The sequence below is a fragment of the Zalophus californianus genome, chromosome 4, assembly GCF_009762305.2.
Source record: "Zalophus californianus isolate mZalCal1 chromosome 4, mZalCal1.pri.v2, whole genome shotgun sequence".
Taxonomy (NCBI): domain Eukaryota; kingdom Metazoa; phylum Chordata; class Mammalia; order Carnivora; family Otariidae; genus Zalophus; species Zalophus californianus.
Window position 1 is genome coordinate 10,539,917 of NC_045598.1, and position 19,702 is coordinate 10,559,618.

The following is a 19,702-nucleotide window of genomic DNA, read 5'->3' on the forward strand; positions in this document are numbered from 1 at the left end:
TACTATTGTCCTTGGGGTTACATTGGCTGTTTCAAATTGTCCTATTTGCATGGAATGAAGCTTGCTATGGTAACAAGGTCTGGTGGCTGGAATCCAGGGCCCCAGCGAAAAATGCAAAGCCTGTGCTCTGAGAGAAAGAGGAGTTGGATAAGGTTTATCAACTTTAAGGTTACCCCAGTTCTCCTTTGAAGAGGGAATGGGTAAATTGAGTCAGCAGGGCCTCAACACTCCCACTCCTCCAGTGAGGAGGAGAAAAGAGGGAAGCCCCTTTGATGCCTTCCAGTCTTCTTCTCTCCTGGCCTCATCCCTCTCGTCCCCCAATATTTAGCCCAGCCAAGAAGCTTAGGACCTGGCTACGGCCAGCCCTCCACCTCGGGGGCGCACGCGGGAGTTCGGGTCGGTGGGGAGACCAGAGCTCCAGTGGTGGCCCACCCTGGGGCCGGACGGGAGAGCTCCTCCCCGGGGGAGGACACACAGTGCAGGTTGGGGCGGAGGAGGTGGGGGTGGTGGAGATGGAGTGGGGTGGAGAGTGAGAGGCACTCAGGGCACCAGCTAAGCTCCCCGCTGCACATTGCCTACCCGCATTTTAAGGAAAGCAAAGCTCCACTCCCGAGATCGCGCCAGCTGCCCCCTCCCCTGGAGCTCCGTCCCCGCTGCTCCCCTCCCCGGCCTCTTTCCCGAACACCCCTCTCTCCCGAGCACCCACCCCCGTCTCAACCCCGGCCCGGCGCGGGGCGCCTGCTAGCCAGCGCGGGGGCTGCCCCACCGCTCCCGGGAGGGGAACGAGGGCCGGCCTTGGAGCAGGCGCCCCCTACCCCTCGCCAGGGGCGCCACCTCGGCCCACTCGCTGCCGCCGCCCGCCGCCCTCGCCCCCCGGGGGGGTGTGTCCCCGAAGTGGGAGGCGCGGGAGGCCGAGGGTGCGCCCGGGGCCCCAGCCCGGGCCCCCTCCCGAGCGCGCGGCGAATGGTAGGCTCCAGTGAAAGAGTGCCGGGCGGCGCGCGGTGTCCTTCCCCGAGCCGCGCTCGGCGCCGGGGTCTCGGCGATCGCTGCTCCGCCTCCTCCTTCTCCTCCCCTTTCTCCTCCTCCTCCCCCCGCCGCCTCGCTACCGCCGCGGCTCCGGCTGGAGGCGCCGCTGTCATTCCTGCGCCGGAGGAGCCGGCGCTGCCGGTGCCTGGGGTTCGGGGCGCGGGGGAGCCGGGCCGCGGGGGACCCAACAGGTAGAGCCGGGGGTGCCCGGCCTCGCGCCCCCCCCCCCCCCCGCGCATCATGCAGCTCTTTGTCACCTCTCTCGCCCCCAGGCCAAAATCCTGAGCATGATGGAAGACAATAAGCAGCTCGCGCTCCGCATCGATGGGGCGGTCCAGTCGGCCAGCCAGGAGGTGACCAACCTGCGAGCCGAACTCACGGCCACCAACCGGAGACTGGCGGAACTGAGCGGCGGCGGCGGCCCGGGCCCGGGCCCGGGAGCAGCGGCCAGCGCCTCGGTGGCGGCGGACCCGGCGGCGGCGAACATGGAGAACCACCAGCACGGCGCGCAAGGTAGGGATCGCCCGGCGCCCAGGGCGGAGGGGGGGGGCGAGCGAGCAGGACCCGGGCCGGAGGTGGCCGGGGCCTCGGTGCCCCCACGCCCGGGGCGAGCTCGCCTCGCCTTCTGGCTGGTAACCCTGTCCTCCCGGCGGTGTCCACCTCTGCTCCCCTGCCGGGAGTTGCAGGCTGCTGTCATTAAGGAAAACCCCGGCGCAGTGTGCACGGGTTCACGCGGTCACACCGGCCCCCGCCAGCGGGAGCGAGGCGCAGCCGGCGGCGCCCCTCCCGCAGCAGAAAGTGCCCTTTAGGTGGCACACAGCCCCCAGCTCCGTGGGCAAACTTTTCGTGCCCGGGCCTCTGCCCCCACTCTGGGTAGGGGTGAATGCTGCAGCTCCCCCCCAGTTCCGGAGTCTCCCTTCCGCGAGACTCTCCCCGAGAGCGAGCTCCGGGCTCTGCTGCCTTGGGGTAGAGGATTGGACTGGCTTGCACTTTTCTCCACGGATGCCAAATCCCTTGTCTCAATTGCATCTGGACTTTATTTTCTCCCCATCTGAGATCGCGCGGATAGCGGAATATATCGATGCAACAGTAGATGCTCTGCTCAGCAGGGAGTTTAAATTTCCAGCAAATACAAACACCGAGAGCACTTTCCAGGGGGAAATCTTAGACCTCAAAGGCTGAGTGATGGGCTCCTGGCGAAATGAAGGTTTAGATGGTGGGTTGCAGGGAGCTGCTGCTGGAAGGGACTCTTCCCACTTTAGAGGAGCGGAAAAAAAGACAGCTGGACCTTGTTGACATTGACAGTGATGAAGCCCTGAAATGCCCGGGAGGGTTAAAGGTGGAGGAAGCATCCAAAAATGTCCTGTTTGGTTTCTGTGAATTGAAAAGTAAAAGGGTAGACTGGCTTTTCAGGTTTTGTTTTGTTTTGTTTTGTTTTTTGCCTAATTGCTCTTTAAGAAATGGTATCACTGATTATTAGTATCGTTTGATTAATAAACTAAACTGCTGAAATCCAGAATCTGACAGAGAAAAATGATCCAGTCTAGGAGGGCCACTTGTATAAATATGTCACTTGATGAAGTATGAGGTACCCATAGCTCAGTGGCTCGGAGGAATTTTCTGCTTTTGTTGTTGTTTCAAGAGCTTCTCCTAAGTCTTGCGAGAGAGTGTCTGTGTTCATATTAATGCCTTCTCCCCATCAGTTTCTGTTTGCTCCTTACCTTCCTGGGGAAGGTGGGCTTTTCCTGGTGCGAGATGTTAAGCCTGTACTTAGTTTTATGCCGAATTCCAAGTCATGTTAACTTGGTACTTCGGGGAGTCAGTCAGAAGTCCTGGGAATTAGGGCGGGAATTTGGGACTGAAGTAGCCATGACGTAATGGTGGGAAGGTGTTGTAAAGCTGTTATTTGCTGCAGTTTTCAAGGTGGGTATCTGCTTACTCTGTCATTTATCCCTTGCGCTGTCACTGTGTGTGGAAAGATGCTCTCCGCTGGCATCTGGAGGGAGAAAAAAAAAAGAAGCTAGACTGCATGGTAATGCCTTCTTCTTTATAGGCAGAGACTCTTCCAACATTAAAGAAATAGCTAAGAACTGGCATTCTGCTAAGAATCAAAAGCCATGGTAAGGAGGACTGAACAATGCTGGTTTATTTCCCACCGTCTGCCCCTTTTTCTCAGCCAAGGAAAAGTTAAGTGGCTTTCATTTGAGTCCTGGGTCCAGTTGCAGACTGAGCATGCTAAGGAGGTCAGTACGGCGGTGATCCATGCACCCAACTTGGAAATTGAGATGCTTAGCTGATGGTTAAGCTGTTGTAATGGAGCAACAGTGGGCGGATTCCTTCTCTTTTCCTACAAAAATGCCCTAGGCTGTGGAAATGACTTTTGGATCTCTTGATATCCTTCAAAACACCCAAAACCAGCATGCACCCTCATGCTCCTAGGAGTATGCCTGCCCGTGTCAATAAGCCGTCTGTGGGGGGCTGGATGAAGGATGGTCTTGATTTTTCCCTTGTGTATCCTTGATATTTTTCGACACCTTTACCAGGGGGAATTTAGTGATTTTATAATCGGAGAATAAAATGTTAAAGGTTTTAACTCAACTTAATTGTTGGCCACATATTCTTCTAAATTGATGTGAATTTAAACGAAAGTTATGGTTGAAAAGAGAACAAGCTCCCCCATATAATCCGGTAGGGTATCATTTACTTTAGCTCTACAGGAGTACCCCAATCCAGTACTTTTTACATTAGTTAGCCCCTGTGAGTTTTTTTGGTTTTATTTTCTTGTTTTGGTTTGCTCTCATGACCCATGGCAGCATTCTGCTAGAACAGAAACCCGCTATAGACGTGTTCTGGTGGTTTCTTCGGCTGGTGCTTTTGTATTCCTAAAGGAAAGCGTGGGGTTCTCTCAAGTTAATTCTAAAGCGTGGTCGATTGGTTTCCTCATGCTTCTTCATAATATACCTCAAGCTCGGCTCCTGGGGGTTCCTGACTGTTCTTCCGAATTTGTCTTCTGTTTTAATTTTGTCTGTGTTGGGGAGATTTAATGGGCCCAAGCCGTGGGAGCATTTGGTGCTATTGAGTTGTCCTTTTTCAAATCAAAGTTTTGAATGAAATGAGTATCTTTCAAAATGCATCTCTAGAAATCATATTTTACTAAAGGGCATTATGCACATATTAAATGAGTGCTAATGCACTTTTAATAACATTAGCACAAGTGGTTACGGGGAAGAGTCACCTCTTGCTCTCCCTGCCAAGAAATTGTTAGATCTGTTTTCAAATTTTAGGTTAAAATTTTTTTTACTGAATTACACAAGCTCATCAATTCACCATGGGAGTTTTGTTCCAGCGATGGTACCTGACACTAGGTAAGTCGACGAAGAAAACTTGGGGTTTTCCTAGAGAGTTAATACAGTGTGTCATTTAAACAAAATATTAACTTGGTTGGTACCCTGTGTGAGCTGGCTTGGTTGCTATGTAACAGAGTCTAGAAAGTGAACTGCTGAAAATCTGGGCTTTCGACACTTTGCAGGATCTTCTTTCGGAATCTGTGTTGAAAGAACACTTGGCAGCCAGCCCATCTCCTCTCTCCCTGCTTCGAGTGAGTTGGATAATCCCTAATGAGGATGCTGGCATCCAGTGCAGAGGGTATCCAGGCAGGGCGGCACATTTCACAGCTCCGGAGCTGCGTCTTGGGTTGGGGGGGGGCGGGTCAAAACTGCCTTTGACAGGTGGACAGAAGGAGCCTCGGAAAGAACAGAGCCAAGCATTTGTTCCAATTTGTCTTGTTGTTGGTAGCCAGAGAACGGATTTGTTTAAAGTAACATTTCTAAGCTGTTTTCCTCGGCGTAACATCTCTGGAAAATGTGTTTAAAATGCTTGCTGTTGTTTGAGGGGAAAATATAGCAGTTTGTTTCTCTGAAAATGTTTTATCTGATGAATGACTAATATTAGATTCAATTGGTTACTTTGCTATGCATAGAATAAAACAATTAAGCTCCATTGTACCCATTTCAAATAGGTGTTAACTCTATATACCATAAAATACTTGTGTCTCGTAGGATGTATGCCTACTGCTATTAGTTTGTTGGTTTTTTTTTTTTAATGAAGTAATTGTATTTATATGCCTATGCAAGTGGGAGTGCAGATAGCATCTTTTTTGGGTGCTGAGGACTCAGAGCCTACTGCATTTGTTAGGACTGGAATGGAGAAAAGGGTCCTTCTCCTACACCTTGGTCAACTTCCATAAATAGATGCAGGCTTTATTTTTTTCTCCCTGTGCGCTAACATAGGCTGTTACTTCAGGTCTGACTGTTCGTATCTAGCATCACTACAACAGTGGAAATTCTGCGGTGGAGTATGAATTACCTCTGGACTGAATTGAATGTGTGAGCAGTCTGCAGAAACACTAGACACTGTGGCTTTGCAAAATAAGTTCTGTCTTTTGGCATCCCCTTCCCAATTCATTCTACCTACGCTCTTGTTTTCCCAAGTCGACTTTTATCTTTTTTTTTGGAGAAAGAATTTTCAAATGGCAGAGAAGATGGAAAAAAATGGGGTGGAATCTCAGAGGTCCCCTTCTGTTAGCTTGCCCCCAATTTATGGACCTTGAGTCACGTCTGTCTTGGTTTTCCAGCTGTATCAATGGGCTGAAAGAGACTTGTGTCTTTTCCTAATCTGGTAGGCTGTCATGAGATGGGACTTCAAAGTTCTTCCTGAAAATCACCGTGCGTGGTTGCAAAGAGATTACTTACAGATCGGTACAGCATGGTTGAAATTAGTTATTGATTGGCTATTATTTACTGTCTTCCCATTGTCTTTGGAAAATGCCTTCGGAGGACCCCTGAAGTCAAGTTTCTGGCTCTGATTAATTTCATGCTTCCAATATTTCATGATTTATGGAGGCTTTTCAGTACTCCTTTGATATTAACCAGAAGTCTAAGCCAATCTGATTTTTATAGTAGGAACACTGTTCCATATCCTCCCAGGGCAAGGCAAGCCATGTTCTCTCCGTTCCTTTACCCCCCAACTCCCCAAGACTGCTGGCACTTTTGAGGAATCCTGTAGGTCATCATTTGTGACTTGCCGGCTGCCACTGAGCTTGTGGCAGATGGGCCTGGCAGGTGGGGTGTGCCGGTTGGAATGTTGCCTGCTCACTGTGCAAATCATATGGGGCCCAGAAGGTCACGCTTAGGGTCCTGGCCATATTCGTTGCCTATTTTATCTTTATTTATTCCTGAGTTATATAGATAAGTGAAATCAACATCAGTTCCCCAGTTCTTTTCAGACCTTTTCCTGGACTGGTTTGTGTGAGCTTTAGCGCTTGGCTTCTTACTCCCTGCCCTCCATCAGGCAAGAACACAACTCATTCTACCCACTGAGGCCAGTGATCTTGTACATGAAAATTAGTCTGTACCGTTTGGGCTGGATATCAGGGTCACTAACACCTGGGATGACAGGGGGTGCCACCAACAGCACTCATCACCATGTCTCCATCATCTGAGATGCAGGCAGAGCAGGTTTAGGTGGGCTCGCTTAGGAAAAGACAGCTTCCCTGAAGCCAACAGAGTGACCAGCCATTGTGGCAGGTTGTATCTGACATCTCAGAGCAGGGAAGAATCTTGCTGGCCCGTGTCACCAGCCCCATCTCTACTGTGAAGAAGCTGGAGGAAGGCCAGGCAAAGGGATCCCCATGTGGTTGGATGAGACCAGAACATTCTTGCTTGTTTGATGCAACCTCAGACCTAAGTGGTGGAGTCCAGGTTGTGCTCTGTGAGCATTCCTGCTTCACCCTTGGAGTCCTAAGCTGCTAGAAACATGAAAGAAGCTGAACGGAGTTTTAATGAGTTTGGCAAGAACAACTATTTGGGCAGGTGGCTTCTGTGTGGTGGGAAATCATCGGTTCTCCATTTGTTTTGGTGTCTTTGTTAACTTGGCCTTGGCAGACCTATGGGTCAGATTTCTGAAAAGCTCCCATCCCCTTCTCCCTCTGATGAATTGAGACCCTAGCATGAGAGCTCAGATGGGGCTGGTTAACAGGCCATTCTGCAGGCAGAGCACCCCCAGGGCCTCTGTGCTCTCCTGTGATGTGCAGTCAGGCCAGAAGGATGGAGGAGAGCGGGAGAAGGAGTGGCCTCGCCCAGCCCCCCCCTTCCATCAGAGCAAGCACTGGATTACCTCCGTGGGGTGTCCGGGCCTTCTATTACCAGTACTGTCTCAGCCCCGCAGAGGGTTTGAAGTAATGTGAATCATTAAGAGCAAAGTACCCTCTCAAGGAAGGTGGGTCCAGAGCTAATATTTTACCCTCACCTTTGGTGCTGCATAATGGTTCTCGGAACTCACCTCCTGAGTGTATCACAAAACACTAGGCGTTCTGGAACCATCCTGACACCATGTCATTTTCACCTGGTGGACAGTTTAATATAGGACTAAATGAGAACCAGTTTCAGTGCTTTTGTCAAACTTTTCAATAAATAAATATCAGGTATTGTCCCAAGTGCTTAACATGCATAATTGAGTCCCATACCCAATGAGTTGGCAACTCTTAGGCCCACTTTTCAAAAGAGGAAGCTGGGACTGGGAGAGTTTAAGTCACATTTGGTAATGGCTCTGATGGCACTGAGGACAGCAAGCTTTGACGTAGTCTCCACTCGGAGCCAGGTATATTGTTCTAAGTACTTTCCTATATGCATGCACTGAATTGATGCATTCTTTCCTCATAATGACTTATGAGGCAGGTACCATTCTTGTACCCATATCACATCTAAGAAGACTAAGGTAGAGCAATGCTGTGTCACTCCCAAAAGGGCATTCTGCTGTTAGTTGACCAAGCTCTGGCTCCGGAGGCCATGCTGTCACTCATTCTCCTTTGATGCCAAAGGTCACTCGGTTGGTGGTGATGGAGCCAAGAATTCAGACCCACCAGGTCCCTCTGCTGCTTAAACCTGTGTTGTCTCCTAAGTCAGAAACATCCTTTGATTTGATATGTTGAGAAGGTTGAGGGAGCTGTAGGCTTGTCTCTGTTCTTGAGTATTACTTCCCTAGGCCGCTGGTGGTTTCTGAGTCCTTGACTGAGTGTGAGGGGAGTAGTGATACCCCTCACTTGGGTGTGAAGTTAGCTGACAAAGAGGGAACTGGATCCTGCTTGCAAGATCCGCAACCCAGGGGTCACTGGTCCACCAGTGAAAAGAACCATCTGATCCTGGGCTCGGAGCCTCCTGCTTCTGGACTTTATGTGTTTTTTCTCTCTTTCGGAGCGTGAGCCCCGGCGAAGCTGGAGTCTTATGGTCTCCTTCTTCTCCAACCACCTGTGTCCTTCCCTTTCCCAGCTTCCCTCCGTGTGGTCTCGGGAGCCTCCAGTTGCCCAAGACCATGCCCAGCAAAGGACCTATTAATATTTTACAGATTCTTTTATACTAGAGTTTCTCAGCCTCAGCAGCATTGGCATTTAGGGCAAGAGGATTCTTTGTTGGGGAGGGAAGCTGTTGTGTGCACTGTAGGATGTTTAGCAGCATCCTTGTCCTCTGCCCACTAGATGCCAGTAGAACCCTCCACACCCCAGTTGTGGCGACCACAAATATCTACAGAAGTTGTCACATGTCCATGGGGGACCAAAATGGCCCCTGGCCGAGAACTGCTTTTTATGCCAGGCACTCTAGTTGTGAGTCTAGAAGGATAGCTTCGTGAGAGCAGAGTGTAGTCTATTTTCAGCTCCACTTATAGCACCTAAAACATTGCCTGGCACATAGCAGGAGCTCAACAAATAGTTGTTGAATGAATGAGGGAATCCATGACTGACTGCTAATTCCAGTGTGTGAAATTTGGTCTGCTTATCATATTACATGTGGTATCAAGAGGAGCACTGATTTAATAATCAAGGACTTTCATTTCATGTTTACTTGCCATTTATGAGATGAGACAGTTGAGGCACAGAGGATTATGTGACTTGCCCAGGGTCATGGAACTCTAGCAAGTGGCAGAGCCAGGATCCAGACACAAGTGAATGTGAACTCCAGGGCCTGCCCGCTGGCTCAACCAGCATGCGGTACAGCTCTGCATAGTTTCTCCCACTCCTGTCCCAGAAATCATTTTTGTTCTAAAGCTGGTACTGTGGCAATTTTAATTAGGATCTGCGTGTCAGACACTAAGTCATTCATCGTAAACCTTCAGAGCTTCATTGTACGAAATATGCTTTGTCACTGTCAGAGAAGCTGTCGCCAGAAAGGACTGGTGTCTGGCCAGAGGTAAGAGGGTAGACTAGCTGCTGAGCCACGTTCAAACGTGAGAATCCCCCTTCTTTTTACCCGGCCGCTGGCCTTTGGCTCAACAGCATCCCAGAGAAGGCTTGAACTTCTTTCCTTTCTGGGAAAGGGGATGGACCCCACTGAGCAGAGGTTTGACTCATTCTTAGAAAAAGGGATGCTCCAGGATCAGAACTGGGGAGTTGGAGGTCCTTTTGAGATCGTCTGAGAGTCATAGTGATAGCAACACTGAGGGTGTGTTGAGCCCTTTTTGGCTTTTTCCCAGACACTGCGCATGTGCTTGATGGACGCTTTCCTATCTTACTTCCGTATTTCAGTGCATTAGGGAATGTGATCACCTCCATTCTGTGGATGAAGCAGTTGAGGCTTAGAAAGACTAGGTTGCTTTTCCAAGCTCTGGAAAGTGGTCATCTGCTGAACAGAAGAACAGGGCATTGGAACCCAGGCTCAGCTGACCCTCAAGCCTGCCTGCTTCACTGTGGCAAGAATATCGAGATGCCGCAGCCAGGAGCATAGAGACATGCCAGTAGGACGGTTTTCCCGTTTTGCTTACACTCTTAACCACCCCCCCCCTTCTTTCTTCTCTCCTTCCTTTCTTCTTCCTCTCTTCTCTCTGTGTCCATCAGTGTGACAGATTGGGCACGTAGGTTCGGGGACCGCAGATTTAATAAGATACAGACTAAGTTATCTTGGAGCTCATGGTCTAGAAGGTGTGACTGACATGGACACATAATTACTTTTTCTAATAAAAGGTCTACACAGATGTAATGGCAAAATAGATAAAGTGACAAATATAGAAGCCTTCACAGATGTGCATGACGGCGGTGATGTGTGATAAAGCCATGCTGCGAAAATACATTAATTTTGCTACTAAAGGTTAAACTGACCATGAGAGATTATTAAAAAGTATGACTTTTTTGGATAGATTGCGATTGGGCACTGAGGGGAATAAGCTGCTGGCTGGGACCTGCTCCCACAAAGGCATTCCTTACAGAGAAGGAAGATGTGGATGATGCAGGGCTTGGGTCTTGAATAGTAGCTTTCTTTTTTCTCCAAAGAGAACAAGAAAACATATGAATTTCAGCGCAGGTATAGCCCTTTGTCTTTTATAAGAAGCTCACTCTTCGTATTATTCTCCTATAGTCAAGGCTGGGGCTTCTTGTCAGCCACCACAAATGAATTAGCTCATTTTCTTTGATTAACTTGGACTTTTTTGGTTTATTTATTTGTTTAAAACCATTGAACATGGCGTATTTGCTTTAATTCAGTAAGTACAACTTGGAACACCATGGGATTTATGTCTCCCGCCCCCTCCCCACTACCTCCACCCCCAGTCTTGCCATTTGAAATTCTGTGCTCACCGTTTCTTGATGATAGTTAGGTATGAAATTTGGAAATTTGATACTGACCCTGGAGAGTGCAGTCGTGGTACTCTAGAGCGTGATAAATGATGGCTGGGGAGAACAGACCTGTGATTATATGTATATTGATTATCTTAATTAATGTGTTCATCAAGTGGATTGTTTTTCCTATTCCTACAAGATTTACTACATGAAGTGAGAAAAAGTGGGAATATTTGAAACATCTTTAGTTTTGACGGTCAACAGAAAGGCAATGCCTGGCTGCCATTTTGTGACTTGTTGGTGCATTAGCTAGCAGATGTGTTCCAGTTGCTCTGTGTGCAATTCAGTGTGGTGCCAGGCAGCCCTGCTGAGGCAAGGAGGCACGTTTAAGTCTTAATGGACGTCCTGTAGAGAAGGATCATGATTCCATGGTTGGCTGTTCTACAGAGCAGGTCATTATCAATGGCCAATATAGTAGAACCTTGTTAAAAATTTGGCTGGTCAACACATGGGTTGGTTCCACCATGGGCTAACTCAGAACCCACCTTCCAACACTTTCAGTATATCACCTTGCCTCTAAAGCAAAAGCTTGGTCTAGTACCCTCAGGCCACAACGCCAATGCTTAGTCCCACTTTCCAAGATTCCACTGCATTTATCTACTTTTTTTACTTTGCACCAAGGAAGGCACCAGGGAAGCACTGAATTATATCACTACCCAGCTCTTCTCAGTATAAAAATATATTCACAGGCATCATCTCTATGGATTCTACCAACTGGCCCATATGATTGAATTGAAGTAGACACAACAATCTATTTCTCAAATAAGGACACTGAGGCACAGTGATTTAAGCTGATTTATTCAAGATTGTTGAGCTGGTCATTGAATTAAATTCTCCCCTCTTTCTCCCATCACAAGGTCAGGCCTGGCTGCATGGTGGCGGAAGAGGGCTGCCTATAGCTTATGATTGGGTGAGATCTGACCTTGCCTTAGCCACTCCCTCTTGGGCATGGGCCACCCTGTCCTGAAAGGCCTGGATGGTGACACCGTCACCCTAAGCCTATGTCGTCCTGCTCTGAGCCCCCATGTCCACCCATGGTGAAGGGAGAATACAGTTTTACAAATGACTTTGTCTTCTCAATGCCTAAGCTTAGAGCTTCTCTTCCAGCCTCCCTGTCAAGCAGTTAGGGATCTAGAAACCAGGGCAGGGATGTATCAGGGACCTTCTTATCTTTGAATGAACTCTCCTTTGGAGGAAAATTTTTTGCACCCACCACCCACCTCCACTGACACTTGGGATTTTTGAATATGGGAAGTACATCTGGGACCTATGGTTTTAGTGTATGGGTATGTATGGATGTGTGGATTCTCCAAGTGTTAGGGGCGGGATTTAGCCATCTCAATAAATGTGCCTAATTTCTGTCTTCATTGTCCCTTCAGAGAAACTCCCTTAAACCTTTGGGGTCTCTTTCATCAGGGTCTTTGGGTTGATGTGCAACCAAAACGTGTTGGTTTAAATTCTCCACCTAATGTACCGGTTATGTAGATGCATGTTCTCCCTTCTGCTGTGGCTGTAACTGCCTGAATAGTACATGGACCTCCTGCTGCTCCAGGTTCTTGCCTAGACCCAAATCATCCACAGACCAAGGGTAAAGAGTGTGGCAGAAAACTCAGGGAAAATCAGAACAGGGTCTTTTGCATCTTAGAGGAATGGAAGGGGGTATCAACCTGGAGGTCTCTGTAGTGCAGCAGACAGTCAGCTATGGTCACCTGACCCCCGAGCAGCTAATCCAATGCTTGGGGTCTGACCTTGGTTTTAATTTCAGTGTGACGAGGAGCATTCTCTACGGGCTTCCCAAACCTCTGACAGCAACATAGCAATAATATACATTTGAACTTCATTTGAAGACATATTTATAATGGACTCTATAAAAGCAGAAAGTATTTTTAAGGATCAAAATGTTTGGGTGCTTCTGGTTCTTTGAAAGAATTAACAAGATTGATAAACCCCTGGCCAGACTTATCAAAAAGAAAAGAGAAATGACCCAAATCAACAAAATCATGAATGAAAGAGGAGAGATCACAACCAACACCAAAAAAACACAAACAATTATAAGAACATATTATGAGCGACTCTATGCCAGCAAATTAGATAACCTGGAAGAAATGGGTGCATTCCTAGAGATGTATCAACTACCAAAATTGAACCAGGAAGAAATAGAAAATCTGAACAGACCTATAGCCACTAAGGAAATTGAAGCAGTCATCAAAAATCTCCCAACAAACGAAAGCCCAGGGCCAGATCGCTTCCCAGGGGAATTCTATCAGACATTTAAAGAAGAATTAATACCTATTCTCCTGAAACTGTTCCAAAAAATAGAAATGGAAGGAAAACTTCCAAACTCATTTTATGAGGCCACCATTACCTTGATCCCAAAACCAGACAAAGACCCCATCAAAAGGGAGAATTACAGACCAATATCCTTGATGAACATGGATGCAAAAATTCTCACCAAAATCCTAGCCAACAGGATCCAACAGTACATTAAAAGGATTATTCACCACAACCAAGTGGGATTTATCCCTGGGCTGCAAGGTTGGTTCAACATCCGCAAATCAATCAACGTGATACAATACATTAACAAAAGAAAGAACAAGAATCATATGATCCTCTCAATAGATGCAGAAAAAGCATTTGACAAAGTACAGCATCCTTTCTTGATCAAAACTCTTCAGAGTATAGGGATAGAGAGTACATACCTCAATATCATAAAAGCCATCTATGAAAAACCTACAGCGAATATCATTCTCAATGGGGAAAAGCTGAGAGCTTTTCCCCTAAGGTCGGGAACGCGGCAGGGTTGTCCACTCTCACCACTGCTATTCAACAGAGTATTAGAAGTTCTAGCCACAGCAATCAGACACCAAAAAGAAATCAAAGGCATCTAAATCGGCAAAGAGGAAGTCAAACTCTCACTCTTTGCAGATGATATGATACTGTATATGGAAAACCCAAAAGACTCCACCCCAAAACTGCTAGAACTCATCCAGGAATTCAGTCAAGTAGCAGGGTATAAAATCAGTGCACAGAAATCAGTGGCATTCCTATACACCAACAACAGGACAGAAGAGAGACAAATCAAGGAGTCGATCCCATTTACAATTGCACCCAAAACCATAAGATACCTAGGAATAAATCTAACCAAAGAGGCAAACGATCTGTACTCAGAAAACTATAAAATACTCATGAAAGAAATTGAAGAAGACTCAAAGAAATGGAAAAACGTTCCATGCTCATGGATTGGAAGAACAAACATTGTGAAGATGTCAGTGCTACCTACAGCAATCTACACATTCAGCGCAATCCCCATCAAAATGCCATCCACCTTTTTCAAAGAAATGGAACAAATAATCCTAAAATTTGTATGGAACCAGAAGAGACCCCGAATAGCCGGAGGAATATTGAAAAAGGAAAGCAAAGCTGGCGGCATCACAACTCCGGACTTCCAGCTCTATTACAAAGCTGTCATCATCAAGACAGTATGGTACTGGCACAAAAACAGACACATAGATCAATGGAACAGAATCGAGAGCCCAGAAATGGACCCTCAACACTATGGTCAACTCATCTTTGGCAAAGCAGGAAAGAATGTCCAATGGCAAAAAGACAGTCTCTTCAACAAATGATGTTGGGAAAATTGGACAGCCACATGCAGAAGAATGAAACTGGACCATTTCCTTACACCACACACAAAAATAGACTCCAAATGGTTGAAAGACCTAAATGTGAGACAGGAGTCCATCAAAATCCTAAAGGAGAACACAGGCAGCAACCTCTTCCACCTCAGCCGCAGCAACTTCTTCCTAGAAACATCGCCAAAGGCAAGGGAAGCCAGGGCAAAAATGAACTATTGGGATTTCATCAAGATAAAAAGCTTTTGCACAGCAAAAGAAACAGTCCACAAAACCAAAAGACAACCGACAGAACGGGAGAAAATATTTGCAAATGACATATCAGATAAAGGGCCAGTATCCAAAATCTATAAAGAACTTATCAAACTCAACACCCAAAGAACAAAGAATCCAATCAAGAAATGGGCAGAAGACATGAACAGACATTTTTCCAAAGAAGACATCCAAACGGCCAACAGACACATGAAAAAGTGCTCAACATCGCTCGGCATCAGGGAAATCCAAATCAAAACCTCCATGAGATACCACCTCACACCCGTCAGAATGGCTAAAATTAACAAGTCAGGAAATGAGAGATGTTGGCGAAGATGAGGAGAAAGGGGAACCCTCCTACACTGTTGGTGGGAATGCAAGCTGGTGCAGCCACTCTGGAAAACAGTATGGAGGTTCCTCAAACAGTTGAAACTAGAGCTACCATCCGATCCAGCAATTGCGCTACTGGGTATTTACCCCAAAGATACAAATGTAGGGATCTGAAGGGGTACGTGCACCCCAATGTTTATAGCAGCAATGTCCAGAATAGCCAAACTGTGGAAAGAGCCAAGATGTCCATCGACAGATGAATGGATAAAGAAGATGTGATCTATATACACAATGGAATCTTATGCAACCATCAAAAGGAACGAGATCTTGCCATTTGCAACCACGTGGATGGAGCTGGAGGGTGTTATGCTCAGTGAAATAAGTCAATCAGAGAAAGACATGTATCATATGACCTCACTGATATGAGGAATTCTTAATCTCAGGAAACAAACTGAGGCTTGCTGGAGTGGGGGCGGGGTGGGAGGGATGGGGTGACTGGGTGATAGACACTGGGGAGGGTATGTGCTATGGTGAGCGCTGTGAATTGTACAAGACTGATGAATCACGGATCTGTACCTCTGAAACAAATAATGCAATATATGTTAAGAAAAAAAAAGAAGAAGAAATTAGCAGGAGGGGAAGAAGGAAGGGGAGTAAGTCGGAGGGGGAGACGAACCATGAGAGACGATGGACTCTGAAAAACAAACTGAGGGTTCTAGAGGCGAGGGGGGTGGGGGGATGGGTTAGCCTGGTGATGGGTATTAAAGAGGGCACATTCTGCGTGGAGCACTGGGTGTTATGCACAAACAATGAATCATGGAACACTACATCAAAAACTAATGATGTAATGTATGGTGATAAACATAACAATAAAAAATTATTAAAAAAATGTTTGGGTGTTTTGGGGTTGTAGATTTGTGTTAGCATTAAACATTTAAGATTCCCCTACTGCCAATAGATATTATAGTTGCTAGTTGCATGCATAAATGGAAACACTTCTTGATTTGGTCTGGAGTTCACTTCAGTACCTGCTCTGTGGCTTGGATGATGGAGCTGGTGTAGGATTGGCCAACTTCTTCTGCAAAGCACCCGATAGCAAATATTTTAGGTTTTGGGGGCCATTGGATATCTGTCACAGCTCCTCAGCTCTGCTGTGATAATGGGAGAGCAGCCATAGCTGACCAGTAAAGGAATGGGCGTGGCTATGTTCCAATAAAACTTTATAAAAACAGGCGACCCTCGGGCTGTTAGTTTGCCAATCCCTGAATTTGTAGTTCTCTTTTGTTTGCCTTCTGACCTGTTTACTTCTAGCACCTTCCCAGTGCTCAGCATACAAGAAGAGCTTAATAAATGGTGATTGAATAAGCTAGTGGATTAGATGTGAACAATAAGACCACTCAATTAGTGTTAGAGGAACAGAACCAAGAGGTCAATTGCTAGGGGTGTAACGGTTAACGGACAAGAGAAGGAGACATTTGTTGGCAGCTCTGTGGTTTGAGGGGCAGTCACCTGTGTTTAGACATCGTTATTGGCCTTGAAGAACAGTGAAGGGACAAAAGTCATTGGTCACAGTGAGATACAGGGTGAGACACTTGGCATCAGAGCCTCAGTTTCCTTATTTGCAAAATGAGGAGGTCATTTCCCTCATCAAGATAATATAGCAGATAATATGGGTTTAAGGGAGTGAGACAGACCCGATCCAGATCCTGGCAATATGACTTCTGTGTGGGGGACCTTATGGCTCTTGGTGTCTACATCTAGAACGAGAGTCTGATAATGCCTCCTTTACATGGTGGTTGAGGTGGTTTCATGTAGCGTTTCTCAACATCGGCACCACTGACATCCTGGGCCAGAAAATTCTTGGCTACAGGGGGCTGTCTTGTGTATTGTAAAATGTTTAGCAGCATCCCTCGTCTCTACTACTAGACGCTAGTGATACTCCCATAGTGTGACAACCAAAAAAAGTCTTCAGATGTTGCCCAGTGATTTTCCCTGGGTGGGGGGGGGGGGGGTGCGGAATTACTCCCTGGGTGGGTACCATTGGTTTGATGGAGCAACACACAGTGTGTCTGGCACAAAGCTCGGCAGACTCTGGGATTCAGCAGATAGATCTCTTCATTATTAATAACATATTGTATTATTGAACACTGAATTCTCCCACCTTTGAATGAAATTCTCTTTATTTCCCCAGCCAATTTTTGTCAAGAGGCAAGAGTATTTTTGTTCTACACCCCAGGTCTTTTTCCTGATATTTCTGTGTTGCCTAGCGGCCCTGCTCCTGGGAGGAGCTAAACTTCCCATGATGTCCTGTTGAGTATGATTTCCAGTTCCTCTCACACACATGTACCTTAGACTTGTATTTGATGTTGTGGTCAGAATCCATAAATAGCTCATTTAAGAAATCATCCAGATGTCTGCAACATGAGTGGACAAGGAGGTTTAAGGACTGAAAAGCTTAACTCACAAAGGCTGGCAGGCTGGGGTAGGAGGTTATACTCAGAGGAAACCGGTAATGTACCCCAAACTAGCACCAACAAAACTATCACTTCCCTACGGAGCATGCACACGCTTCTAACATTAGCCAGGGGCCAGTTTTCAATGGTTTAAACCTCAGCCAACATGTACTGTTCCATACCATCAGTTTTCTTCTGGATTTAATGATTTTGTTATCTGTATTCCCACTGGAACAGTGGTTCCCGGTTTTTATATATACCCTTCTTAATGATAGAGAGAGAGATTTTTTGAATGAATGAATTCTGGCTCCTAATATTAGCAGTTGTAATTTTTCTATTTCAAAAAATACATAAATGTGTAAGAGTACAATGAATTCCATAGCATTGTCAAAGGGATGCTCCTTTTCCATCTGCATGCATTTGGAAATGATGGCGCACACATGCAAGAGGAAGGATTCATTCTGTCCACAGGCAGCACATTGGAGACCTTTGGACTTTCTCTAAGCTGCTCCCTCTGGTCACCCAGAGTCTCTGTGACCCACAGGTCAGGAACTGCTGCTACCGGATGCATCTGGACATATGTATTCAGTCCTGTTTAGTGGTCCTCAGTGTTGTCGTGTGTGGTTAGGTGCTTGAGAAGTACCTTAGAAAATTAGGGCTTCTGTTCCAGAACTTTAAATATTTTGCTGATTTTAAAGGATCCTTCTTTTGTTCCTCAAGTTCAGCTCTGCCTCACTGTGACACAATCAGATTGATCTATGGTTTGATCCCTTGACTTTAAGAAAAACCCTCCATCATGTAGGCAGAAATTTCTACAGCAACTTCCTGGCATGAATATCGGAAATCACCAGTTAAGTCAGAATAGCAGAACTGGCCCTAAACTAGATTTCGGGCAATATGATTTGATTGGCTAACTGCCATTGCTAACTAGCATCATCCTGCCCCATCTCCAGCTAACTCCTAAAACCCCTCAAGCATGTGATCCATCATATCATTTTCTCATTTATGCCAGTGCTGGATAATGGCCTAATCTCTCCAGCAGCATTCAGATTTATTAGAGAAGATGGCATTTACAAAATCATTTCAGTGTTTCACTGCAAACACCCTAAGCTAGCGTGCGCTTTCTCATTATAAACCGTACTTTTAACAGTGGTTTATAACCTGCGATTAAAATCACCTGGAAGACCCAAGCAAACAGTTTTCATTTCTTTTCGTCTGTGTTTGGTTGATTTTTGGCTGGTGGGCCACCAAGGACTTAGGAGCAAACATTAGAGAGGGGCAGGTTTCTGCTCAGAGACTGCCAACCGTGCTGAGGAGGAGAGCTGTCCAGCAGAACATGGTCAACACTGGAGCCTCAATGACCATCTGGCAGGTGTGTTGACAAAGCAACTCCTGCACTGGGTTTAGAAGTTCAGGAGAAAAAAAAATAAGAGCAACACTGAATGTGATCTGGCTGAGAGGAGTCTTCCCTTTACTGTGTTTTCCATTCAGATTGGCCATCAAAGAAAGTGTAGATTTTAGCAGCCACAGCAGGCCATTATTTGGGTACAACCCAGAGATATGTTGAGACTCAGTAATTAATAGAAAAGGGCGGCACTGGCTTCCTCTGTAATGACTTGTTTGAATGCACTAAGATACTGACACAAGTTCAATGTTTATAGTGTAGGACAGAAATCTCTTGAGCCTGTTGCCTGGAGGCATACCCTGTTCTCAACACTTTTTAGCTGTGTGAGGTGGGCAAATTGCCCTACAGGCTACACCTCAGTTTCCTCCCAGGCATGACACTAAACCTGACATCCAGGTCTATTGTAAGACCACAGGAAGAGTGTGTCAAGTGCTGAGCATAGTGCCTGGTACTTGCTACGCGCCTCCCCTTCCCCCACGAGCGTCATAAAGGCTGCAAACGGGTGCCATTAAGGGTCGTAAATGGGTGCCGCCAACGTGCACACCTGTGCAACCTCCCAGCAGGTTCTGGGGTGGGAGACTGAGTTCATTCTTTTTGTTAATTCATCCAGTTAGCATTTATCAAGCACGTGTTCTAATTGACGAGGCACGGGGTGGGCACTAGGGATACCAGGACAGATAAGGTGCTCGCCTTCTGCTGGAAACCAGAGGAAAGAGCCGCAGAAGAAGGGCCCAGTGAAGGACTCCAGAAGACTGATTCTAACCCAGATTTCACAACTGAGAGGCTAAAGAGGAACAAAAAGGGACGTCCCAGCTGCGTGACCATAGACACGGGTCCGGTCACTCCCACCTCCATTGGCCATGACTCCTAAGAGGCATCCCAGACAGTCGCTTAGGAGCTGGGACATTGGGTGGGTCAAAATGAGTGCTTTGGGTAAGACCTC

The 19,702-nt window shown here is 46.8% G+C and overlaps 1 protein-coding gene across 1 annotated transcript in view; it reads left to right on the forward strand.

Annotated features, from left to right (window-relative positions):
• The window catches only part of KAZN (kazrin, periplakin interacting protein), a 1,106,439-nt gene that overhangs the window by 668,639 nt on the left and 418,098 nt on the right, over positions 1–19,702 (forward strand). Inside the window, exon 5 of the mRNA XM_027598368.2 lies at positions 1,299–1,539. Within this exon, the coding sequence (XP_027454169.1) occupies positions 1,299–1,539 (241 nt within the window). The remainder of the gene's footprint in view (positions 1–1,298; positions 1,540–19,702) is intronic.